The sequence below is a fragment of the Mustela putorius genome, unplaced genomic scaffold, assembly GCF_011764305.1.
Source record: "Mustela putorius furo isolate JIRA1106 unplaced genomic scaffold, ASM1176430v1.1 tig00000228_pilon_pilon_pilon, whole genome shotgun sequence".
NCBI classification, from domain to species: Eukaryota; Metazoa; Chordata; class Mammalia; order Carnivora; family Mustelidae; genus Mustela; species Mustela putorius.
In genome coordinates, this window is record NW_025421322.1 from 32,972,619 (window position 1) to 32,998,788 (window position 26,170).

The 26,170-nt window shown below is 50.5% G+C and overlaps 2 protein-coding genes across 3 annotated transcripts in view; one reads left to right on the forward strand and one right to left on the reverse strand.

Annotated features, from left to right (window-relative positions):
* The window catches only part of CCN4 (cellular communication network factor 4), a 33,769-nt gene extending 18,360 nt beyond the window's left edge, over positions 1 to 15,409 (forward strand). Inside the window, exons 3-5 of the mRNA XM_004743588.3 lie at positions 5,876 to 6,136; positions 9,522 to 9,715; positions 11,307 to 15,409. Coding sequence (XP_004743645.1) covers positions 5,876 to 6,136; positions 9,522 to 9,715; positions 11,307 to 11,606 — 755 coding nt within the window. The 3' untranslated portion in view covers positions 11,607 to 15,409. The remainder of the gene's footprint in view (positions 1 to 5,875; positions 6,137 to 9,521; positions 9,716 to 11,306) is intronic.
* A 5,007-nt stretch (positions 15,410 to 20,416) lies between these two features.
* Positions 20,417 to 26,170, reverse strand: part of NDRG1 (N-myc downstream regulated 1) — a 53,562-nt gene continuing 47,808 nt past the window's right edge. For both annotated transcript variants that reach the window (XM_004743589.3, XM_045078150.1), the window contains 2 exons: positions 25,563 to 25,614; positions 20,417 to 22,344 (listed from right to left, as the gene is read on the reverse strand). In XM_004743589.3, the coding sequence (XP_004743646.1) occupies positions 22,133 to 22,344; positions 25,563 to 25,614 (264 nt within the window). In that variant the 3' untranslated portion in view covers positions 20,417 to 22,132. The remainder of the gene's footprint in view (positions 22,345 to 25,562; positions 25,615 to 26,170) is intronic.

Consider the following 26,170-nt stretch of genomic DNA (forward strand, 5'->3'; position numbering starts at 1 on the left):
AACATATAATGTATTATTAGCCCCAGGGGTACAGGTCTGTGAATCGCCAGATTTACACACTTTATAGCACTCACCATAGCACATACCCTTCCCAATGTCTATAACCTCTACCCCCTCCACCCCCCGGAAACCCTCAGTTTGTTTTGTGAGATTAAGAGTCTCTTATGGTTTGTCTCCCTCCCGATCCCATCTTGTTTCATTTATTCTTTTCCTACCCCCCAAACCTCTCACGTTGCATCTCCACTTCCTCATGAAGCTTTTTGTTTTTCCTGGGGTTCTAATTGCTTTTGTTTTTTCTTTACTCTTGCTCTTTAGAATATCCTCATGCTGGGGGAACAAGTGTTGCTGCTGTTTGTTTGCTCTTCAAGTGCTCTATCATGTCGTTGTTTGTTTCCAAGAGACTTCCTTCAGGGACTTTTGGATCTCCTGCTTCTATCTGGAATGGTAGTCACTTAGCTTGAATCGTCTAAGCATTTATCCAAAATACATGACCCAGCATGATAAAGAGAGGTAACTAGGCATCATGACACAATAGCTTAACTTCTGGAAAAACACACAAAGCCTCATAAACCCAAGAATGCCTTTCTTCCCTTAGTGCTGAGTCAAGACTTCTCCTTAACTATGACTCCATATGCACCCAATTATATGTTCACACATAGCATAGTCTCTCTTCCTCAGGTAACCTATCATATATCCTGAGGTAGGCGGTTGCTAAAGGTTAAAACCATAATTTCAAGTCAGACAATCCTGCCTGTTTACAGTTAATTAAATGCACTTTCTGCTCTTTTATCATTGATTCATGCTTCAACTTTCATACAAAGTCATCTGTCTTTAGCTTTCCAAGTAACTACGCTTGACCCTCCCATTCCTTACTTTTCCCCTTTCATTCAGACTCACTATTAGCCCCACACAACAGTGTGCTCAGACAGAACTTGCACCACTCCTGCACACAATCATCTGATGTGTTGGTGGAAAATGTTATCCCGGAGCCCAACCCCTGACTAACCGAATAAAATTCTCTAGAAGTGAAGATGGGCACCTACAACTTTAACGGGATGCCCAGATGATTCTCATTTACACACAAGTTTGAGACTAACTGCTTACACATATAGAAAGTCATATAGTCTCTCCTCATCCCCAGGTGAAGAAATCTGGCTGAGACTTCCTATACTCAAATCCCTTTGTTATCGGAGATTGTTTCATCACTTCTTTCCCTCTTTACAGCTGTTCTTCAAGGTCATTAAAAAGGTAACTAAGTTCACTGTGATCCTACTGATCTCTAAAGCTATACTGATGTCTGATTATGTGCCTGGCACCATGTCTTCATAGACATTCTCTCATGGACCCAGAGATTGTGCAGGCCTTGGAACTGCCTCTCGCACCTGCCCTTCTCCACCAGACGCTTGGAGAACCACCTTCCCAATCCATCCATAACATGTATCTCCTTGTATCTTGGGTCTTGCTTTCACTCACTATCGCCTCTTAGCTTCACCTCACCATGAGCCCCCATGTGTTTCCTTTCCTTTTACCTGGAAAGAGAACTGGTCCACAGGTTTTAATAGGTATTAGACTTGCCAATGGTTCCCTGGTCATATAAGTTTGCAGACAGTGTAATAAACAAATTTACCCAATTTATGAGAGGTTTCAAATGTTCACATCCACTGCAAAATTCTAAAATTGGGAGATATAAGAAGCCCTTGTTTTTGAAACTTATTTGCACAGGAAATTGTTTTGTCCAGGTAGATTTTTACCACTCATCCACCCCACCACATATGTGCACACTCACAGATACACACATCACATGCCTGTATGTGTTTACACATACACACAAACACACAACTCGCTAGTGTTCTATGAAACATCTTCCTAGAAATGGCGATCACGGTGTCTGAGTTCACGAGACCCTAAGGCAAGACGGAGGAGCAGGCAGGGTCTGAGGGGGAAAGAGAAAGAAGAGTCCCACAGATAATCTTGTGGCAAATGGTTAACTCAACCACTGGACGGTCCCCAAGACAGGTTAAACCTGTCCTTGGAGCTGTGCATGTAACTAGGCTGAGAAAAGACAGGTCCTAAGAATGAGCAGTCACAACACCGACACAGGTAACTCAGAGAAAGGTGAATCATGGCAACTTGGTGAACGCAAGCTGTGGTTACCAGGGGTCCCTGCTCCTGGCCACCAGACACTGTGGCCAGGCAGAAAAGTGAGCTTGGTCTTGTCTAGTCTACTCAATTTTCAAGAGAATCCAAAAGTTCAGATTTGTGTATGTTTTGTAAATGTTGGCAACATGTTAAAAAAAAAAATTTTTTTTTTTTCCCCCAAAACATTCTGTGGGCCAAACTAAATACTTCTATGGGCAAAGAGTGACCTCTGAATTACACTCTTTGGCTATTTTTGTTGTACAAACATTACTCTGCATTTAATACAGCTGGGCCAGGCCTGAAAGCAGTGTGGTTTGCTGAAAGGATCATGCAGTTTACAGGCAGACAGAACTGGGTTTTGAATCCTGGCTACGTGACCTTGGGCACATCATGTAAGAAGCTCGATCAAACCAACCTCATGCAATTGTTGAGAATAAACAAGGGATCGCATTAAAACCTCAGATGTGACCGGCTGTTCTGGGTCATTGTTTTACTTGCTTTGTTTTAACCTTCCCTTGTAAAAAATTATCTCACCTTTGCCCATGGTCATCCTTAGAGGAGGAGGCAGTCTCCTTCCAGAGCAAAGGAGTAGACAGCTCATGCATGGTCTTTAGAGACAGATAATCTAAGTTCAAATCCCAGCGCCATAACTGATATGGTGACCTTGGGCAAGCTACTTAACCATTTAAGTGTTAGTTTTGTCATCAAGGAAATGTGACAAATAATACTTCTTTGTGTGGTTGAGATGTCAAGAACCTGACACATGGTAGCCAAATACAGATGAGGGTTCACCCCACCTCCCATCCATCCATCCATCCATCCCTCCATCCCTTGATTCATTCACACAGTTTTGAATAGGTGGGTGATACTGCAACAGTTGGGTTACAACATGGCATGACCCCCTGTTCTTGCTCCCATGCAGCTGACAGTCCATTAGGGAAGGGAGGAAAGTGAAGACCTTGATGGTGGAACCAGGGATTTGAGTTCCTACAGGTCCTTCGGTAAGAGGAAGGCTCACCACACTACTCTAGTACTTGCAAGCCTGAGATTAGATAGGATACGGTTTTCACCAGGAGCCGGTCCTTCCATTAGTTCAAAAGTAAGCGATGTGGGGGCATTAGAGTCTGCTGTGGGTCCAGTCACCATACATGTCGTGCACCCTACTCTCACTCTAGCCAATGGTGGGCAGGCTGCTCAGGGCCACCAGTACCACCACTGTCCCCATCTGCCCCAAATTCCCAGGAGACTGGGAGCAGCTTTTGGAAGCAGTGGTTCCCAATCTTGGCTACAAACTGAATTCACCTGGAGATCTTTAAAAAAATATCAAAGGCCAGGGATGCCTGGATGGCTCAGTGGGTTGAGCGTCCAACTTCAGCTCAGGTCATTATCCCAGGGTCCTGAGATCAAGTCCCATGTAGGGCTCCTTGCTCAGAGGAGAGACTGCTTCTCTCTCTGCCTGCTGCTCCCTCTGCTTGTGTGCATTCTCTCTCTCTCTCTCTCTGATAAATAAATAAATAAATAAAATCTTAAAAAAATATTGAAGTTAAAAAAATTACAAAAATATCAAGTCCCGGGTCCACCCCATATTCTGGGGCATGGTGAGGGCATCAGCATTTTTGAAATCTCCCCAGGTGGTGTCACCTTAACAGGGCTCCCGGGCACTCGGTACTGCCTTGCCTACCCAAAGTTCCCCCAACAGGGGCAGAGACCAGGCTTCAGCACACTCCCTTTTCCCCATCCACCAGCGTGTCCACACATGTGCACACACGCGGGCTCACACCTTCCCAGAGCAAGGGCGTGGTCGGCGTGTGACTCAGAACAAAAGGATGAGTGATTCACCCAGTGCTTCCTCTGCTTTGTTTTGTTGTGCCTTGGTTTTTGTTTTTTTTTGTTTTTTTTTTTTTCCAATTCCCCCTCCTTTCCTGGTGTCTGGTGGAAGGAAATGGGCTGTGGAGTCAGATCCCCGGGGACCGAGGTACAGCTCTGTCATCACCAGCTGGGTGACCTTGAGCTAATGAATCATTCGACCTCCCTGTCCATCAAATGGGGAAAAGAAAACTCTCCTGGTGAAGTCACTGGGAGAACCGAATGAGATAACATATCATGGTGCCTGGCACAAGATCAGATGGCCGCCAAGCGGTAGTGCCTTTCCTTCTCCCTGCACGATCACTTCCCAGGACAAACAGCCGTCATGCCAGGCTGAGACTCTGCGTCTAGCTGTGTCATCTTCGGCGCGTGACTCAACTTCACTGAGACTCAGTTTTGCTGTATGTGAAAATGGGGTGGTGTTTCCTTATAGGACGAAATCAGCAATGCATGAAAGTCTGGCCCAGAGCAGGTCAGGTGGCCAAGAACAGAGACAGAACTTAGGAACACTTCACTCCGGTTAGATACTGGGATTATTACTATCAACGACCGGCTGCCAGCGAATCCGGGAGATACGCCGGAGCTTTGGGCAGACTTCGGATTCCAAACTAGCCCTCCTTGGGTGGATACCCCTATGCTTGTATTTCCAGACACTGTCCTCAAGGCTACATGGCATCCAGGGGGCAGCGCTGGCCAGGCCCTGCAGCCCCAGGTCCTTCCCGCCCTCCAGGCTTCTGTAACCATGTCCTTCTCATGTCTAAGGAAGAACTCTTGAGGTCACTCACCCCACCACCAGCTCCTCCAAGGACAGAGCATCCATCACTCCCCTGCCAGGGCTCAGGTTATGGGACGAGGAGTGTCTCCCGACTCATCTCCTCTGCTCCTTACATCTCATCCAGCGGCAATTCCTTCCAAACACACCCAGAAGCTGAGCTCCCGGTCCCTCCAGGGTGTGAGCACGGCCCCCCGCCAGCCTGGACTATAGGGGTGGCCTCCTGACTGTCCCTACTCCCTGTTCTGTTCAGCAGCTCCCGGGCTCTTGTGAAGCACGAGTTGACTCAACAGTTCCTTACGGAGCACACACTGCACGTCTAGCTGCTAACAGTTCTGAGCCACCAAGGAAGCCCACTGTCACCTCATCTCTGGCTACCCCTAACCTCCCAGGTCTCTTCCCTCCCTCCCTAAAAGATCCCCCACCAACACCCGTGCCAGCGAACTTCCTTACCTCCTTCCCCCTTTGCCGAAGCAGCACCACACAGGCAAGGGGTCTGCCTTAATCAGCCACCGCCCCCCACCCACCCACCCCTCCTTTTCGTTGTTCTCGCGCACACCGGTAGCCTTCCGTTCTCTGTATGATCTCTGCATCCCTTCTGAGTGGCCCCCACTGCACGGGAAGCTCTACGAGGGCATGGTTTTGTCCATTTTGTTCACTGTATCTCCAAAGCCCAGAACCTTCTGTAAATGCCTGCCTTGAATGAGTGGGATCTTTGTTCCCAAGTGTTATGATAGGTTTTACACTTGGCCCCTCAGAACCCTGGCCCTAGAGGTCTTCCTCAGTGCTCAGCTCTGTGCCATGTGCTGGGACAGCATGGGTGGGACAGGACAGGTGGCACAGGTTCCAGTCCCGACCAGACTCTGTCTCCTCACCACAGCCAGCCTGGCCCCAGGGTCACTTGATGGCTGGTGGCTGAGTCGCACCCCACACTCTGGGAGGGAGAAGGGGGGCTGGCTGGGCCCTGCCTGCCTTGCCGGCCTGCCAGCCCCCAGGGTGGGCACTCCCCAGGTTCGGGGCCAGGTCCAGGGGCGGGCTGTGTGTCCGTGGGGGCACGATGCCCAGCGGGCCTGACCCGAGTGGCACATGTGTTTGCAGAGGTGGTCGGCGTGGGCTGTGTCCTGGACGGGGTGCGCTACACCAACGGCCAGTCCTTCCAGCCCAACTGCAAGTACAACTGCACATGCGTGGATGGCGCGGTGGGCTGCACACCCCTGTGCCTGCGCGCGCGCCCCCCGCGCCTCTGGTGCCATCGTCCCCGGCGGGTCAGCATCCCTGGTCGCTGCTGCCAGCAGTGGGTATGCGACCACGACGCCAGGAGGCCACGCAAGACAACACAGCGCCACACCGGTGCTCTAGGTGGGTGTGAGGAGTCGGAGGACAGAGCGCAGGAGGGGGTGGCGATAGGAGAGGGGAGGGGAGAGGGAGGAGAGGGCGGGGCCCTGACTCTCTATGATTGGCACACAAGTGCCATGACTCCCAGTCCCCAGACCTCTGCCCACTGGCTGTGTGACCTTGGCAAAGCCATCTGTCCTCTGCGACCCTATTTCTCTCTGTGTCCCAACTGTTCTGTGAGGTCCTCCCAACACAAAATGAGGAAGAGATTTATAAAGAACAAAGCCAGATCCATGGGATTCATTGTTAGTTATCCTACTTAAGAGATTAGACTGGGGCGTATGCAGCACCCGGGGAAGGAGAAGCAGGGATACAAGGTGTAAGAGCAGGAGAGGGGGGTGGGTGGCTTCCCTCACGATGGAGAATAGATGGGCAGGTGAGGCTGCAGCCAGGTACACAGGCCGGAGGGAAGTCCTGGAAAGGGAGGACAGGGACAAGCCCACTGGTTTTACCACTGCTTGCTGCAGTGGCCCAACGCCAGCCTCTTAGCAGGTACCAAATCCATAGTTGTCTTAGGGATGGATAAATGGATGGATGGTTGGGCAGATGGATGGATGGATGGATGAATGGATGGATGGATGGATGGGCCAATGAGGATCTGAGCTAGGCCAATGGAAGTGGAAGTGGCAAGGAAGGGACAGAGGTGAGAGAGACACTGCGTGAGAAGTAAGCCTGAGGCCATGGCCTCAATCCACTGCGAGGAATGAAGGAGAGAGAGAGATAGACAGTGACTCTCGGGGCTCATCGTGACCTGGGAGGGAAAATGAGAGGGACACATTGAGGATAAAGAATTGCACTGTTTGAAACAGCTTGAGTTTGAGGCTGGCATGGCCCAGAGGAGTTCTGAGGGTGCTGGTAATTTTTTAAAAAGCTATTAAGTGCATGAGATTGCTCAAGGAGGCTGTGCTGAGCAGCATTTCTCAGCCTGGGTTCAGATATCTCGAACCTGAGACTCCTGTGCACTGTGTGATGTTTAGTGGCACTTCTGGCCTCTACCTGCCCCCCCCCCCAAGTAGCAACAACCCCCAATACCTCCAGACATTGCTGTTTGTACCCTGGGGCACCCAGTCGTCTGGGGGAGAACCACGTGTGTGGTGCTGAAGATCCCGCCATCCAAGGCGAGGGAGAGAAGAGAGCTGGGGAAGACAAATCCAAGACGCAGGAGGAAAACCGGAGAAAGAGGTTTGGCAGGAGCCAAGTGAGGAAGGTGTTCCAGAGAACGCCCTGGAAAGCCGGGGTCCGAGGGGACCAGCCCAGGCGTTGGAGACCTGCCTCCAGGCTGTGTGTCCTCAGTGGCTCTGCCTGCGCGGGGGTGATCCTGCCCTGCCCGCCCTTCAGGGGTGCACAGTCTCTCTGGAGGGGTTTGGGGGTGGCTCCCAGGGTCTGAGCCAGCCCCATGAAGAGGTTGTCCCATGTCCACGGAGGAGGTGGCAGGGGAAGCTCTGTCCTAGCAGAGCCACACATGGGTCACTGGGGGCGGGGCCGTGGCTGTCTGCCCATTGTGTGTGGCCCAGTGACCCCGTTCTGACCCAGGACAAGCAGGGCCCCCGCCTGCTGGTGGGCGACCCAGAAACCAAAGCCGTTTTATCCTCCCAGGCAAATCCTTCCCTCCGCTGCCCTGCTCTGCGCTCGCCCCGCGGCCATCCCCGCAGCCATCCCCGCCCCACTCTCCTCTGTCCTCAGATGCTTCTCCCGCTTTCCTCCACCTCTCAAGTCTCACGGAGCTCCCCTCTCACGCATTCATGCCCGCCTTCATCCCGCCCTATTCCCTGCACGCCTGCTACCTTGGTGGGGGTGGGGGTGGGCATCCGGCGCTGCCCCTTCCCCTTGCTCCCTCCTTCCGATTCCATTAGGTGTCTCCTCTTCGCTACATTTCCCGTTCCCACTCGCTGCCCCTCCCCCACTCTTTTATTCCTTTCCTGCCCCCTCCTGTTCTCCCCCATAAACCATGCAAAGCTCGCTCTCTCCTCCTCTCCCCGCCTGTACCCTACCGTCTCTCCCTCTCTCTCTCCCTCTGCCTGTCCCTTCCTCGGCTTCCCGTGATGCCCACCTGCTGGGTGCATGTGCGTGGGTCAGGGCTGGACTGACTGACGTCCTCTTCAGACCCTCCTCTCGTGTATCTCGTGGTCTTTCCGTGGGATCCATCTTCTCCCTTCCTGGCTTTTTATCTGCCTCCGCCTCGAGCTCCGTCCATTTCTCCATTACGCAGAGACCACTCCCCACATTCTAGATGCTGCGATTCGTACGTTAATAGAGCCAGACAAGTCCATAGTCCATAGTGTCTCATGGTTCACCTCCCCTTCCAATTTCCCTCAACTCCCTTCTCCTCTCCATCTCCCCATGTCTTCCATGTTAATTGTTCTGAAAAACAACCTGAGGGTTTTGAGGGGGTGGGGGGGGGTGGGCGGTTGGGGAACCAGGTGGTGGGTATTCAGGAGGGCACGGATTGCATGGGGCGCTGGGTGTGGGGCAAAAAACATGAACACTGTTAGGCTGAAAAGAAATTAAAAAAAAAAAAAAGTTTAGAAAAGAAAAAATAAAAAATAGAGCCAGACAAGACTTGTGCAGTTAACAGTCAAGAAACCATACGAGCTCACATTTACTGAGCCAGGGATGGCTCCCAGCTTTCACAGATGTGAGGACGATGCTATCGCCAAACCCCATTTGCAGGTGGGGAGACTGAGACAGGAGGTGGGCGCTATGGAAGTTCCAGCTACTGAGTGGCTTTGCTCAGAGTTGAACCCAGGGGACGTGGCTGTGTGTGTCCTTATCCACTCTGTCCTCAGCATCACCCGGCTTAGACATCAGGCACCAGCGTATAGACACTCCCTCTGATTTTCTCCATCTGAACTTGACCTCTGTAGGGGTAGGGCCAGTACGCTCCATTCTTCAAATCCCAGCACCTTGCAGATGCCTGATACATACTCAGTCAACAGGTCCTTTTATTGTCACACCAGCCGTGGAAGGCTGTTCCAGTGAGGACACTGAGACCCGGAGGGAATTCTCTGGAACCAGATAGCTTATAGGTAGTTGAATAGGATGGTAGGATTTGCACTCGGGTCCGCCTGTCTATGAAGATGGTTTTTCCTCTGGAGAACTACAGGAGCTCAGAACGGGTCCTCCTTTGCCGGGGAGGGACCCTCGCTGACTGCCACTCCCCCTCTGCTCCTGTCCTACCCAGCCCACACGGCCCCCGGCACAGGCACAGGGGACCCATGATGGTTAGAAGTGGACTTGCCCTTTCGGGGCTGGGGGTCGACAGCCCGCCCCCCTCCCCTTGGAGGTTCAGGTGGGAGAGAGGGGCTGCCAGCAGCTGGAAATTCATGGGCAGTCTGATCTCTATCCTCAGCGGCCACAGGTGAGATGGAGTCGTGGCACAGGAACTGCCTCACCTACACAAGCCCCTGGAGCCCCTGCTCTACCACCTGCGGCTTGGGGGTCTCTACTCGGATCTCCAATGTCAACAGCCGCTGCTGGCCTGAGCAAGAGAGCCGCCTGTGCAGCCTGCGGCCCTGTGACGTGGACATCCGTCCGCACATCAAGGTCAGTCCACCTCCCCCGGGCAGGGAAGAGGGAGCCATGTTGGACTTGCAGGCAGTAGAGCCTGCTTCAAACCTGGCCTCTGGACTTCCTCGTGGGGGCCCTTTGTGAAATGGGAAGACGCGTGGTGCCGGGGAGGGACCCTCGCTGACTGCCGCTCCCCCTCTGCTCCTGTCCCACCCAGCCCACACGGCCCCCGGCACAGGCATGACAGCCATGCTGGGCAGTCGGGGAGCTGGAAACAGGGCTCAAGGCAGCAGAGGTTCAGTGGCTGTCTGTTGCTCGCTGCGTGTGACGGGGGCCACTCTCTATGTCTTAGAACCCCAGGCCCCTCATCAGTAAAACGTGGCGTGGGTCTCAGGCCTCGCCTCCAGCTTGCAGAGTCTTAAAAGATCCTTAAAACAAGGGATCTGGGATAGAGTAGGTCACGGCGGTTAGAAATGAGTCTGATTGGCCTCTCTCGAGGCCTCCTCACTTCTGTCTTAGGACTGGTCATCTGCCTTGCCCGGAAAAGAAAAAAAAAAGAAAAGAAAAACTCAGCACTGACTCCATTTTTGGAGTACTGATAGTCTTGGGGTTGCTGAGGAGAGGGGGGCCTGGTAGACAAGGCAACTCAGCACCCCCAGATCCTCCTCGCTGGCTGTCCCCGCCCCTGCTCCCATGAGCTCCGTGCTGGCCAGCGGGATTCTTCCACCTCGTCCTTCTCCTCCCCGTCTCTCTTCTTCTCCCTGTCTGATCAGGGACCTTGGCCATGCTGGCCTTCTGTACTTGGGGCTCGGTACACAGTAGGCACTCAGCCGATGTGGCTTCGCTGAGAGCATGGACAGAAAGGCTACCAGCAGCAGGAGAAACAGGAGCAAAGGTCCTAAGCTGGTGACTGCCTGGGGCCCTTGAGGGTCTCCCCCAACGTCTCAAGTCCTCGCTGCTGGTTCACGCTTCCCACCCAATTTTGGTTTTACAATTATGAACCTCAGATGGTTTTTCGAACCGTATACGCCTCAGCCCCCACGGAGCCTGGCTCTGCACCACGACCCTCCCTGTTTCGGCATCGCACCGGTCCATAGTAGAGCCACGCCTGCGATGAGCTTTGTGAGTGCCTACGGTGTACCAAGCACGGACTTGGACTGTAGAGTCATAGAAAGGGCCTGCTCTTGACTGGCCCACATCCCAGCGGAGAGACAGAACACACTCTGGTTGGACAAGTTAGGTGAGGAGGGTATGTGCGAGAGGCTGGGAGTAGAGAGGAGGAGGAACAGGTTGGGGGATCGTGCATCTCCCCAGTCATGGAGCCCCGGGATGGGTCTGCTACTCACTAGCTGGGGTGTTGGGTGGACTGGAAAAGCGACATGGGCATTCTCTGTTGGGGACAGAGATACAATGATACAATGCCCCGAGAGGTCCGCGGTTAGTCCTGCATAGTGTGGCTGGGCCTTCCTGTGTTTGGGGAGGTCCTTCCCAGCTTAAAGGAGCCACAGAACTGAAGGAAAGGTGCAGTGGTCCCACATGGTGCGTGCAAAGGGAGAATTGAGGGCTTGGTGGGGAGGAGTGGCTGTTCATCTTCTGAGCAACCCAGCTGGAACCACCTTTCCTGCAGGAAGGGAAGAAGTGTTTGGCCGTGTACCAGCCAGAGGCACCCATGAACTTCACCCTCGCCGGCTGCATCAGCACACGCTCCTACCGGCCGAAGTACTGTGGGGTCTGCACGGATAGCAGGTGCTGCATCCCCTACAAGTCCAAGACCATCGATGTCGCCTTCCAGTGTCCCGATGGGCCCGGCTTCTCCCGCCAGGTCCTATGGATTAATGCTTGCTTCTGCAACCTGAGTTGTAGGAATCCCAATGATATCTTTGCTGACTTAGAGTCCTACCCTGACTTTTCAGAAATTGCCAATTAGGCAGACACAAAACACGGGGCTCGGGGCCTGGCCCAGTGTTTGCAAGCCAGCCAGCCCTCTGAGGCCCACACTTGAGCCCTCTTCATCCACTTCCCACTGACTTCTAACTATCCTGATCCAGATCCTTGGCCCCCTGTCCTGTCTCCATCTACCCGAATATCCCATGCTGCATACACACTCCAGAAAAAGTGTCCATCTCCAAAGATTCTGGACAAAACCCAAGCCTGTCCAAGTCACCGGAATTCTTGCCGGATCTCGCCGGAGTTCCGAGGAACAGCATCAGCGAGGCACTTAATATCACTCATTTCTGTTCTCGATCCCGAGCCATGAGACTCTTTGGGTCTATTCAGAAGGACAGATGGGATGTAGGACCCTGGACCAGTCTATCATCTGAGCCCTGCCAAGGGGCACCCTAACAGACAGTTCTGACCATAGCCCACCCACGGAGCTCTGATTCCAAAGATCTGTGCACCCTAAAGTCACCAAATATTTGCCAAGTGTTTGGTTGTTTGGTTTTGAAATTTAATGGAAAATTGTGTTCATTAGCCTAGGTTTTGTAGAGGTTAAGTCTGTCTTCATCCCTGCCCAGTAAAGGGTAAAAATTGGATTCATTTTGGTCAGAAATGCAATTTAAATAACTTTCACTCTTTTTCATGGGAAAAGTCTCTAGGGTCAGAGCAGGGTCAGCTCATTTTCAGAAGTGTCGGCCCCTAGCGATGAATCTGATGCTCATCCACAGGACAGGGGCAGCCGGCCAGCTCGGGCTCGCATCCACGCCCTCTCTCTGCTGGGGGGCTCGTGGGAGTTGGTAGAGCCCCTACGATAGCCCCTGGGGCCCCTGGGAATGGCTTCCGGGAGTATTTCTGCTCTTGCAGAGCCCTGGGCGACCCCGTCGTTGTCCGGGGCAGCCCAACTTGAAATAACCGACATAGTTTTAGGCTGGATGTGGCTCAAACCAAGAACTGGAGCCAACTCAGCACGAGCCTGGGAAGCCAGAGTTGTCGGGTCACCCCCTCGGCGCAGGACACCTCTCTTTCTGCCACAGGGACCCCTTCCACAGACTTAGGGTCTGTGGACCCAAACAACCCAGTTCTGGTGTGAAGACAGAGGTATACCAGTTGTTTAGAAACAGAAATATATTTTAACAGGAATCAAAAGCCAAAAAGGGGTTGGAGCTAAAACAGAACAGAAAGCTGTTAGGAGTTGAAACGAGGTTATTATTTATGTTATTAGTAGAATATAAATATTTACTGTTCTCTTTCTTTTATTTAGTACCTTTTGGGTCCCAGACCTAGTTCTCAGTGCTCTCTGTGCATTAGCTCCTGGAGAAGCTTTGCAATGCTGAAAAGTGCCCAGTATTATTTCTATTCTCACAAATGTGAAATGGAAGCCCAGAGAGGTATGGAGCCTTGACCAAAGTCGCCCGGCTGGTGAGAGAGGGAGCGGGGATTCTAATCCAAGTCGAGCTGACTTTCTAAGCCACGTGGCTGACCCTGCGTGTACAGCTTCCAGACGTGTCGAGCGGGAAAATATGTCGGCATCACAGACTTCACGGTCTCCTTCCTTACTCTTTTTACTGTCTCTCTGGCTCCTTTTCCAAGAGAAGAGTATCTGACTTTCTGATATTTTAGGTGCCTGAGCATCCAAAAATACATGGGCTAGACAAAACCCCATGGATTCCCTGCCGATTCCACCCCCCACCCAAATCAGAACCAGCTCTCATCGTGCATTTAAAAGATGATTTTGTCTACCCAGTGCTGCTGATGAGGGATGTGTAAGCTGTTCCTCAGGGAATTCTGTGTGGTGTGCAGAGGGATTCTGGAGGAGGACCAAGGGTGGGAATGGGCCCGCCTGACTGTACCTCCCACATGCCTGGTCCAGTACAAGGCATACAGTGGTGCTCAACACATATTTGATGAATTAAAAAGAACCTTGTATGTTTTCCTACTTTTACTCAGAGGCTTTCTTCTTCCAAAGGTACATGCCAGTCTAATTTTCATTAGCCAAGTCTTATTTTAAGCGCCATAGGGAAAGAGGCATTTAATATTTAAAGAAAGGTATATTTTTATTGGAAAAAAAAAAAAAAGAATTCTTGTGTGAAGAGCTTTCGCCCTACGAATAGACTCTCCAATGAGCCCATGTGGGTCAGATTTTCTCAGAGTGAGATCTGTAAATGACAAGGACTGGGTGACAGCTAACCGCATTTGAAATTCAGCAGAAACCCAAGAGCTAGGTTCTTAATGAATTTGCATCCCAATTTGGGAAAATAAGCATAGCTTCCAAGATCCTGGGAAGCCGGGCTGGAGAAATCTGGGATTATCCTGGGACTGAGAGGGCCAGCGTGTTTTGAGAAACAGACCGGTCCAGGGCAGAGAACGCCTCAGCCCCATGTTACCACGTCACTGGGAAGGAAGTTCGGGACAAATGTAAGTAAGGAAGATCCCTCCAGCAGCCACGGTCACTCTGCCCTGGTGCAACCTACTTCGGTCAAAGTTAGGAATAAATAATCCCAATGCAAAAATGTCTCTTTATTGAAAGCTTACGTGGTACCACCCACTTTGCTAGCTTTTAAATTCTCTTACTCATGATCACAACCATTGTAAGTAAGCCTCTCGTTCCCATATTTTCCACGAAAAGTTTGAGACTCAAAGAGGCTGAGAATTCAGCCAAAACACGCTGGAGCCCAAATTCCAGCTTACTGCACTGGGCCTTGCTCTCCGGGAGGCCTCCAGGCAGAGCGTAAATGACCCCCAACCGAGTGTTTATTGGCTGGGGAATCCAGTGGGTGAGATAAATGAGCTCTCTAGTCCTTTGTAACTCCAGGAAAGGATTTGTTAACCTTTGTTGAAAAAATTCGCATTCTTGCTCAGAGTGAATTTCTTGGGCGTGCTCAGGCGGGCAGAGAGAGGAAACCTGCCTTCACCAAACCACTGCTTCTTGCTAAACCTTGAGCATTTGGGGAGCACCCCTGAGGGCCAGGCCTGGGCTAGGTGCTTCACTGCAATAACTTATTCAATCCTCATATCAAACCTACGAGGTGTAGCATTATAATCATTTTCCCATTTTAGAGGTAGGACACTGGGGCTCACAGGGGCTATTCGCTCAGTGTCTTACCAAGTAGTGAACTGTGGACCAGGATTGCAAACCCAGGTCAGTCTGATACCTGAGCCATCTTTCCTGTCACTAAGCCCAGTTAGCATGCCCCCCCAATTAAAAGATAAAAGAGACGCTTTACCGACAAGACAATAATTACAATGATAATTTCAAAGTGATTCAGGGAGTGAATAAAGAAAGTAGATTCGAATGATATGATCCAACTGATATAATTTCATTAACATTGTACTGTGTTAGAGATAATGGGGAAGCAATGTAGCCCCTGACTAGTCTATTGAATTAGGTCACTGCCTTTTTAAGGACTTATCTTGATCCAAAGTAACTGCCTTAAGCCTGCACAGCTGGGACTCGTGAACGGTCAGAATGGTCACCTGTGTATCTCTACACATACACACGTGTGTGTCTGTGTGTGTGTATGTATATCTATATCATATTCAGACTGTGACTTCGTATTTAAATATTCCTACTGCCATTTTTGCAAGGGACTAAAATACAAAAGAAGGAATGTCTCAGAATTTCCCAACAGAGGAAAAAACAGCACTTGGGCAATCTGTCATGTTTTATAACATTCCTCATTTTCTCATGATCTGTGTAGCACAGAACGTTTTTGTTCAATGTGAAGGATTTTCATTGCTCAAATTCCCCATTTATGTTTTTCTCCTTAAAGCAATAAATCGTCAGCAAAATCACCTCCTGGATTTGGTGGATTTTCTTGTACATTCAGTTATGATGCGCAAAGACGGAGCATTGAGTACATTTGATAAATGTGCAGATGGTGGAAAGTTAGGTCCCAGACAGTTTACGTATGGTAATAAAAATAGCTGGACATTTGGAGATGGGCTCAGAAGGATGAATTCTGGAATTCACAAAAGGTCGGTACTACAAATGGGTCCGGGCTGGAAGACACCTCCCATAAATACAAAAAGGAAACTTTAACATTCCTGTGTTCATTTGTTCATTCCCTGTCTCATTTATTCAGTGCCTTTCTACATCTCCAACTAGACTGTGGGTGCCTTGAGGTCAAGGACTATGACTGCATCCTCTTGGCCTCACACAGTGTGTGCCATGTGTCAGGGGCTGGGTAAGCAGGGCTTGGACCCATGGAGAGACGGAGAGGGGCGGGTATCTATTGCCAGCTGCCTTAGGAACGGGTGGGAGTAGAGAGACAGATAAGGCACGTTGCGGGATGAAATGGAAAGGGCTCTGACCTTGGGAGTCAAGTGGATCTTTTCGTACCTTATTCCTTCCTGGAATTCCTCTCTGCACCCACCTGAGCCTCAGTTTCCCCAGGTGTGAAATGCAGGAAATGACTGCACCTTCCTCAGGGGGATGATGCCGTGATGAATAAAATGCAAATGACATGCAAAGTTTGGAACAGAGCTTGGCAGACCATAAGTGCTTAACAAAACCAGTTATTATTGGCCGATGTTTCCGTGTCCTTGTGTCCTTGTCCGTGTCCGTGTCCTTGTGAATGGGGTATAGTCAGCAAACGTAGAGTAAAAATTCGAGTCAGTGTATGTGTCTGTATATTTTGTTTTAGATCATTGTTTCACAGCAGCAAATATAAAGAGAAAGTGTCAGCAATGTTTAGTTGAGTGTTTTTCTACTTTAATCATATGCTGCTTGCTCCCTCACCTTTTCTGTTTGATGTTTTCATTAGATGTTATAATTTGATTAAACACTGGTTCTTTAAGGCAGGAAAGGCATTCTTGTCTGTCCCCCAAACCCAGTGCAGCACATAGCACGCGCCCTGCTGTGTGAACAGATGTGCATCCAGCTGAGTACACAAGGTGAAAGACATGCGTGATGCCTTCTGGCCAAATCCCCCTCCTCCACTACCTCCAAAACACGTTCTGCTACTATAATAAAGTCAGAGGAGTGTCAATTCCAAGAAAAGAATAATTGCCTCATGAATTCTTTCCAAGAACATTTCTATCCTGAAGCAGAACCTTCTCAAAACCAGAAGTTAGATCATGGAATCCTATGGATGCCCCAGATTAAGATAAATGTGCAGATTTGGGGAGAAATTTATGATGACTTCTCAGGTGGGTGAAGTTTGGGGAACACGGCATTTGGCGGAAATGGCCAGAGCATTTTATCGCGAAGGTAAAACACATGGCAGAGAAGTCGGTGTTCTCCATCCCCTCCCCGATGAAAGGAAAATGCCAAAGCATCCTCTGTATTGAGAAGTCTGGGTTCCAGCTGAATCTGGGTTCTTTCCCGGTGTGGAACTGAGCGAAAATGTCTTCTAAGGAGATGACAAAGCTGGCACCACGCCCCTGTATGTTTTCATATAATATATTCTATAAAGAATGTTTCCAGATTTCCGTGCTAAACGGGATTGCTCTCATTTTTCACACAATATGAACAAAGTGGATTTCTTAGTCCATCACATACAGAGGCAGAGGCAGCTACTAAAAGGAGGCTTATTGATAGCCATGAGAAAATGTCAGCCCGCCAACAGAGGGGACAGAAGAATTGAGAGGCAGGTAGAAGATAGCGGTAAAACACAGGTCACCGGAGCCTGGGTGGGACTATTTAACAGAGGAACAAACATCTCCACAAGCAACACAAGCCTTAAGGGCATCTGTAGGTTCAGGCCGGGGAACTCAGCCGACGTTCTGCAATCCCGACACATCGATCGCTGGTTCTATTCATCATGTGCTCAGTGAACTGTTTTTAGAGGCAGCGAGGGACGTGGTCCATTTTAGAAATGCCTGGGCAAGTCATCTAATCTCTCTGAACCTTGGCTGTCTTATCTGTGAAACAAGGATCACTCATCCTGAGAGACAGAATAAAAAAGGGGAAAGAAAAATACTACTTGCTAAATATTACACTTATTAGAGGAAGTGTTTCTCCATTTAACAAAAACCTGCTGAAACGCCCTGGGCATTTTGTGCTGGTCCTAAGGACACAGAAGAAATGCCATTGCCGGAGAAAAGGACACCCAAGGTAACCCACAGTTGAAATACTGCACGTTCTACTGGGTCCGGCTCTGCAGGACATGGTGGGTGCTTCCTGCGGAGGACGGGTAATTAGGAAAATACTTCTCAGAGCAGGGGTGAGGAAGGCTCTGTCTTGCAACAGTGAGTTTGGCTGTCAGTGAATTTAACCTTGAAGAGTACATAGCAGTTCACGTGTTACAACTACACACATTGCTTAGAACCCCTGATGCACTTATGTGGGGGGAGGGGGTGGGAGGAGGGTGAACCCAGTCATAGTTGATTGGACAGTAAGTGCACACCTAAGTCAAGCTGAATCAGTGGTTTTCTTTCCCTTAGGAGACACAAAGACCTGACTGGTTCCATGTCCAAGAACCTGAAGGTCAGAGCCCTTGGGTTAGGACTACCATTTTAGGCTTAGGTGATACAGAGAAATCTGATTCTTTGGAAGAACAAAGAACGAGGCTGATGGGCTCCCCAGGGTCCCTCCCTCATCTGGTCTCCAACCTCTTAAGGCCAACTTTTACTCTTTGCCCCTGGATTCCACATGGGACACCCCTGAAGGGTTTCCACGCAGCCCAGCTAGCCCAAGACAAGTAGGTAACCAGAAGGATCGGGGTTACATCAAGGGACCGATCCAATGATCAACAGTGAAGCTGTATCTGAGAAGGGACAATGAAGGTGGTGGCAGGTCAAGTCCCCAATGTCCCTAAAGATCCTGCACATGGTTCATCTCCATGCACACTTGCTCTGCTGGCTACTACTGAAACCCAAAGGTTAGGGGACAGAAACCAAAACAGGCATCTAGGAGAACAGAAATAGGTCCCCCCAGCAGGCAGAAATCCTCTGAGTGTAGCGTCTCTCAATAGCCATCTGGTGCATGCACACACCTGCCACAGCTCTTCCTCCGGGGGAAGCCCGAGCCCCAAGCTATGAGCATGGCGGGTCCAGCCGTGGCTGCACCACGCCCCCACTCCCAAAGCCAACCTAGGCACCCACCGCGTGCTTCTGGGCTCTTCCACTACCCGCCCTCTCTCTGTTCTGACTCCTGCATAGGACCCGATGCAGAAAAGGGGCTTTCTAGTGAGTGTGGGTAAAGTTCCTTCTCCCGTGTGTAAAGTAGGTTTCCCTAATGTGGGGTGCTCTGACCCATGGTCCGTGTTTAGAATCCAGGGGCCATGTATGGGATGAGGGTAAAACGCATCTTTGTGTTGACTAATCTGATGGCGGTTTAGCGTACCCCCCCCCATTTAAGCGTACGCAACACACCCCAATATCACCGACTGAAATCACACCATGGCAGGTTATCTGCCTGGTCACCCGCCCCCGTCTCCACTACAGGCTCCTCACAAAGGCCCACGTCTTCCCTCCTCCGCACCGGGGTCCACACAGTCCCCGTGGCTAGGAAAGCCTTCTTACCCTTCCGTGCTGCACTAACAACTCTGTGTCAGCCCAAATTCATTTCTGAAATCACAGCAGATCTCCTCCCTGAACCATAGCGCAGACATCAAGTTTTATAGGGAATTTATAGCCAATTACACTTGAAGGAACTCTCCCACGTAAGTGAAGAAAATCCCGCATAAATAACAGCAAGATAGCTATTTAAAAGGGAAGGCAGGCTTGAGTGGGGTCTGTCTTCAGCAATTTAGTGACCTCCTTCCAAAGAACAAGTGTAGGAAAGCAGAAAAGTTAACAGGGCAGTGGAGGACCCTGGCCAACCCTGCCTCAGCCAGGTGATCAGGGTCGACGGTGTTGAGTGGGGACTCCCGATGACTCATCACGCTGTTGGCATGGCACGGTCTCTGCGATCTTCCTTCCAAAAACCCATCGCCCCAGTGGAGCCATGAGAATAGTATCATAGAACCCTTCACGGAGGGACAGTCACAAAATGCCTGACAAGCACTTCTTAAAGGTATCAAGGTCCTCTAAAGCAGGGAAAGTTGGAGACACCGTTACAGACCAAGAGAAGTTAGGGAGACATGAGGACACATACCGTGTGGCATCCTGGATGGAATCCGGGGACAGAAAAAGAACAGCGACAAGGTAGTGACATTCCAAGGAAGTATGGAGCTTAGTTAATAGTTAATTACCAATGCTGATTTCTTAGTTGTGACCAGTGCACCGGAGCAAAGTGAGGTCTTACTAACAGTGTGGGGTATATGGGAACTCTCCACTGTCTTTCCAATTGTTCTACAAATTTTAAATTTTAAACTAATCCCAAGCCGCCTAAGTAACAAGATATTAAAACCTGTTGTGTTTAAATTATTTTTTTAGTCTAGTAGAAACAAGGTGTGAGGAGTGGTTTTATCACATGCTTTGCTGTAATAAAAATAAAATGTAAGGGATGTTTCCTTCTAAATACGGGTTGAAAACTTTTAATCCTTTGTTGCTGTGCCGTCTGAGCTATGGAGCCCCCGAAATAGGGCTGGTCTGAATTGAGAGGTACTATAGTGTGAATTACTGATTTTCTTAGCATAAAGGTGAATTATCTTAATCATTGTCATACTGATTCTATGTTGAAATGGTTGATATTCTGGATATGCTGGGTTAAAGGAAACATACTAAAATTCTCTGGTTTCTACCTTTTAAAATACGACTATTAGAGAAGGTAAACTTATATCGGTGGCTCGCATTGTAGTCTTCGGGGACAGTGATGTCCTAAGGCAGGCGTTGGGAATTCCCAGGTGAGGAAGGACCCCTCCTGCCATGTGGGGCTACACACCCACTCTCTCAGAGGAAGAAGACACAAGCCACTGCAAAGTTACAAATTTATTGGTCTGGAAATAAATACAAATATCTCATTAAGAAACTCCTTTGGAAAGACGTGTACAGAACAGTTTTGCGTCTCGATTCAGCCACTCCTGCCCTGACCCCTGACCTTTCTGCACAAGTCGGGGGATGGGGAAGCCTCTGGATGGTAGGGGCAAGAAACTTGAGTCACTGCCCCTCCAGTTACCTTGAAGTCTAGACTACTTCCTTCTACCTACCAATCGTAGGGTCCCAGAAAGCACCAGGCCCCAGTGGCTGATTCGCACGGATTCATCCCACTCGGATCAAACCTCCTCTAAGATCACCCATGGTTAGCCAAAATGAAAATCAAAAGCCAGTAGTACAGAAACTTGACAGCGACGCTGACATTGCCCAGAACTGTCAGTGGTGCCGCTGCATTCAGCAAAAGGTTAGAGGGGCAGGGAAGAGGGGCAAGCAGGAGAGGGAAGGCAGTCCCATGGAATATTCCAGAATCCCTTCATCTTCTCAGCCAACACTCTCCGTGTGAATCCCCACCCCCCTGCAGGGGCAAACGGTTCTCCCCGAAGACCCAGTGATGCTACCAAGTCAGAGACATTCCATTCGGCTGTCACACTCAGGTTCAACCCCACTAGTCAGAGATTGGAAGCAAGTTAACTCCATCACCCAAGATTCCTGGGAACCGGAGTGGGATCAACTGAAATCACGACTGCCCTGGATCCCATCACAACCACAGAAATCCCTTACACCTAATAAACCAAATACCACCCCCACCCCAACCCCTGCCCCACCCCCACCCCCGCCCCACTGCGCGGAGACTCATCACAGCCATGTAGGGCTGTTTGGAATGTTTCCCTCCATGTCAAAGAAAGCAAGGACAAACCTAAGTCCTCTTCCCCATGAACGAAATCATCACTCACGTATTCAGGGTGGGAAGTCGGGCTACGGAGGAGGAGGCAGACAGCAGAGCCAAGGGCTCCGATCCAATGACACTGATGTTTGCCAAGACCATTTCTTTGGAAAGCCCAGAGATTTTGCTGCCCACTTTCACTGTCCATTGAAAGGATGCCAGAAGAAGAGGCTTGTATGTTTCGGCATGAAAGAGTGGCTATATACACTAAATTTGAAAATCTATGTCTTCACGTCAACTGCGTAGATTTGTTTTTCCAAGCATTCTAGCCTCCACATAAATTCCACCTCTCTCCCGCTTCCTGTTTGGTGGAGTTCAAAAGAGCTACCTACAATCTGCTGCTCTCCCCTCCCCAAATCAGAACAGGGTTCTGTTTCCAGAAACTGGGTCAGTTTGTCTTTAGTTGGAGAAGAAACAGGAAGGAGAGGGGGCTGGCTTCCGACAAAGTGCCCTTTAGAACCAGGATGCTCGGGTCAGCCTAGGCCTGGATTTAGGAAGTGTTTAGGGCGGCGTGTCTTGTTTTTGGCAGTTCGGTGTCTCTGAGGGAGGGTGGGGGGCGGCCATCAGGCCAGCCCGGCCATGAGCACAGACACTGAGATCCTTCTTTTCCTTTGGTCCGCCCACCCTGCTTCTGCTGGGGAAGGCGCCCTTGATGAACCCAGTCTCACTGTGTGCCCCCCCCAGAGCTCTCTTACACCATAAGCTTTGGGTTAATACGAGTTACGTGTGGTGTGGCAGGCGGGGGCGGGAAGGGCCAGAGAAAGGGCAGCTGCGCAAGCCCAGAGTCCAGGGGCAGCCGTGGTGCAGGCCGCCTAGCAGGAGACTTCCATGGACTTGGGCCCGGTGTTGTTGCCCGTGGCCCCGGAGTTGGGAGTGATGTCCAGGCGAGCACCCTCGCTGGTGTGGGAGCGGCTGCGGGTGCCCTCGCTGGTGTGGGAGCGGCTGCGGGTGCCCTCCAGGGACGTGACGCTGGAGCCAGAGGCCGTGCGGGAGCGCATCAGGCGGGTCATGCTGGCTGAGGGCACTGGGGAGAGAGAGAGAGAGATGCCCCCGGTGAGGGACCCGGTTAGAGAACACGACGGGCACCTGCAGGCCAGCAACGGCGCCTCCTCCTGCCTGACCTGTCCATTCCGGTATCCACCCAGCCACCGGGCTCCCTGTCCTCTCCGTATCTGCTCGCCATGGTGGACAGCAAGTCCCCATGAAGCTAAGAACGTGCAATCACACAGTGGCTTGAACCTAGAGGTGGGTCTGAATCCAAGTTTGCTACTTGCTTAACAGCTGTGTGACTCTGGGAATGTCCCTCTCGGAGCCCTCCAAGCCCATCAGTAAAATGGAAACACCGATCCCCCAGTATCAGCACCCCCGTGTGTGCCCACGTACCACAGCCCTCCACTGTCAAGACACCCCTGGAGGACACCAGCTGGGCTAATCCCCGCATGCCACAGGTGGGGAATCTGAGGGCACCCCCCCCCCCGCGCCGGCAAATCTGCAGCCCAGCTGTGACTGGTCATCTCTTCCAGAGAGCTCGTGAGCTCCCAGCTATCAATGGCGATGTCCATCCTTTAGCACTTGTACTAGCCTTGCACAGAGCAGATGGCTGAGAAAGTGAAATGAAGACAAAGCGACTCCCCCACGGGCACTGGGCTGAACCCTGCCCTCTACCCCCCGCAAACTCCTAACCACCAGCCCTAAGTTCACAGGCAGCAGAACTGAAGAACAGAAATATGGTCCTTGCCAATACATTTTGTTAAGATGAGGTCATACTAGATTAGGCCGGTTGTTCATGAGACAGAACATCCCTACACGTGCGCGCGCACACACACTCACACGGCCATGTGAACCCAGGGCAGAGATGGGAGTCATGTGGCTACAAGCCAAAGAAAAGCGAGGGCTGCCAGCTCCCTCCAGAAGCTGAGATGAGGCAAGGAAAGATCTTTTTAGACTCTCCAAGGGGAGGCATGACCTTGCATACATCTTGATTTTGGACTTCTGGCTTCTAGAGCTGTAGTAGCGTGAAAACACGTTACTCGGTGTTTTTAAGCCATCCGGTTTGCGGAGATCTGTTATAGCAGCTATAGGAAGCTAGTACACCACCCAAACAAAGCATCACTGCGAAGGCCACACTGAGCAATTGGTCACAATCCACGGAGCCGGATACATACACAAGCCTGGCGGTGATTACGCCCGTCACTCCGAGGGTGCAGGGGCTGGCCTGCTGGGACACGTGCCCATAAACCAAACGAATCTTTGCTGTACTGAATTCCCTTCTCCAAGAGCGAGTGTTTAGATCCAGGGAGAATCGGGATTTCTCCCACATCTGTCGCTCACCTTTTTTTCTGAACCCCTATTTCTCAGTCCCCCAATCTGAGAGTTTTTTTGATGTCCCAGGGCTCAAGGCTGACCAGCAAATGGTGTCACGGAGGGAAAGAGCGAGTCCTGCCTGGCCCAGCTTGAGCAGACGCTCAGCAGATGACTACTTGCTTTCTGGGACGAGAGCTCTTCCTGCTTTCTTCCCCTGTAACCTGCCGGATGCTTCAGCTTCCTGGAAACAGAAGCTGGGGTGTGTGTGTGTGGGGGGTGGATATGTGTGTGTTGGAGGGAACAAGGCCTGTCTTTCACTTCCTCTCTCCTCAGAATACACTTTCGGGGCAGAAATCCAAAGCCAGGGCAGGTCCAAAGCAAACAAGCCATGATGTACGCCCTGCCAGGTAAACTAAGTCCGTCCGGCAGCGTTCTCCGGGCACTGCCTCTGCCTGCTCGCTTTCCCATTGGGCAGGTAGCTGAGAAGGCAGCAGACCCAGAGACAGATGTTTTCTGTTGGAGCAGGGCACCTGGGGACACGGGCCCTGCCTGCAGCATGTAAATGAGACTCACTGGCTCTTGGCCTCTCCAGAAACTAAAGGCGGCTGCGGCCAATCTTAAGAGTGTGGTTGGCTTACCAAAGATACCATTACTGTTTTAAATGACAAAAAGTTTCGGTCTCCCAGGGGGAAAAAAATGAATAGATTAGACATTCAGACATCCTCGTTAAGATGGGCACATAAATTATAATTCAAAGCCGTCGGCAGAAAGAGCCAAAAGAACCACGTCATGGCTCACACCTCAACTGATACAATCTGTGGCCACAACCCGCCAGAGTGCTTACACTTGGCAATGGTCTGTCCCGGTCATGGGACTGCACTGCTGAAGAAGGCTGGATGTGTCTAACAACTAAACTATAACCATCACGTGAGAAACAGCACGTTCCTGAAGTATGCTTCTATTTCTCCTTCAATTCCCAAATCCAAGGACTTGGCAAAGAGGCACAGTCTTGAATATGGGTGACTTTATCACCAATGTACCGAGTTTTATGGTTTTCAAAGAACTTGCAGAGCTACCCACTCTGCTGCTTGCTTAATCTCTCCAAACCTCAGTTCCATTATTTGTAAGATGAGGTAAGAGGACTTCATAGGATGGGCACCTGGGGAGCCTGGGGGGCTCAGTCATGTAAGCATCCAACTTTTGATTTCGGCTCAGCTCATGATCTCAGGGTTGCAAAACTGAGCCTTTCACTAGGCTCTGTGCGGAGTGTGGAGCCCAAGATTGTCTCCCCCCTCCCGCTGTTCCTAACCCCATTTGTATGCACATGCATTCTCTCCCTCTCTCTCAAAAAAAGGGGGAAAAAAAGTATCATATAGGCTCACTGTGATGGTTAAATGAGGGGGAAAAAATGATTTAGTAATAATCTTTCATCATGACCATCATCACCACCACCATCCCAACTGGAAGTCTCGTAAGCAAGCACATAATCACATACACATAACTTGACGAATCACTAAGTTTTGCCCCTGAAACTAGTGATGTACTATATGTCAATTAAATTGAAATTAAATTTTTAAGAAAAGCAAGCAAGCATGTAACCGAAATGTGGAAGATTTTCAGAGTTCCACTGTGCTCTTTTTGGTGCGTAGACGGTGGGTCCTCACCTAATCTAAAGAAAATTCCGTTTGAAACCACACCTGGTAATTAGTGGATGGAGATGAAGCCACCGTGGTATAAAGAAGATACTAGAACCTCCGCACTACCGCCCATCCACCACACACCTAAACATTTCTTCCCCTGACCTTCCTCATTTGCAAAAAGCTGAGGCTGGCCGGGAGTACTGAGAGTGGTTACTTACAAGCCCGGTCCAGGTCATTGTGTTTTCAATTCCCGTGCCTGCCCCTCACCCCACCACCCGCCCAGAAAGGCCACACTTACTGTATCCCATGCCCTGCACGAAGTACTTGAAGGCCTCGGCAAGCTTGGCTGGCTGCAAGAGGAAAAGGGACAGTGTGGTCAGTCGTCGGAGGTCTCCCTCCTGAAGGGCTACGTGGAGCTGTGCCCACAGTTGCCTTTATTAAAGAGCTGGGCCCGAGAGGGAAGGCCACCCCGTGCTGATTGGACAGGGAACAAAAGGAAAGGAAAGACTGTGGGTTAGTCATGGGGAGCAGAATTCACTTTGGCTAGGGAGAAAAAATTGTAAATTCACTTCATAGCTGGGGGAGTCTGGTCACGTTATATGACCTCTCCCTGTGAAACACGGACAGATGGCCACACTAAGTGCTGAGGGTTTCCATGAAGATGATTACACTGATAGTGATGTGTCCAACTCAGCATCTGGAATGTAACAGCACTAACAGCCGGAAGCAGTCCATCTTCTTTTGACAATAACTTTCTGAAGTTGGTGCCATTTCCATGCATGTTTCATTGCTCAACAGTCATGGAGCGGTAAATAATCCATCCACGGTCTTACAGTCAATTCATGCGTGGTCCTACAGATTCATCTGGGGCTTTCTGAACTCCATGCTTTCAAGGCAATTCACTCT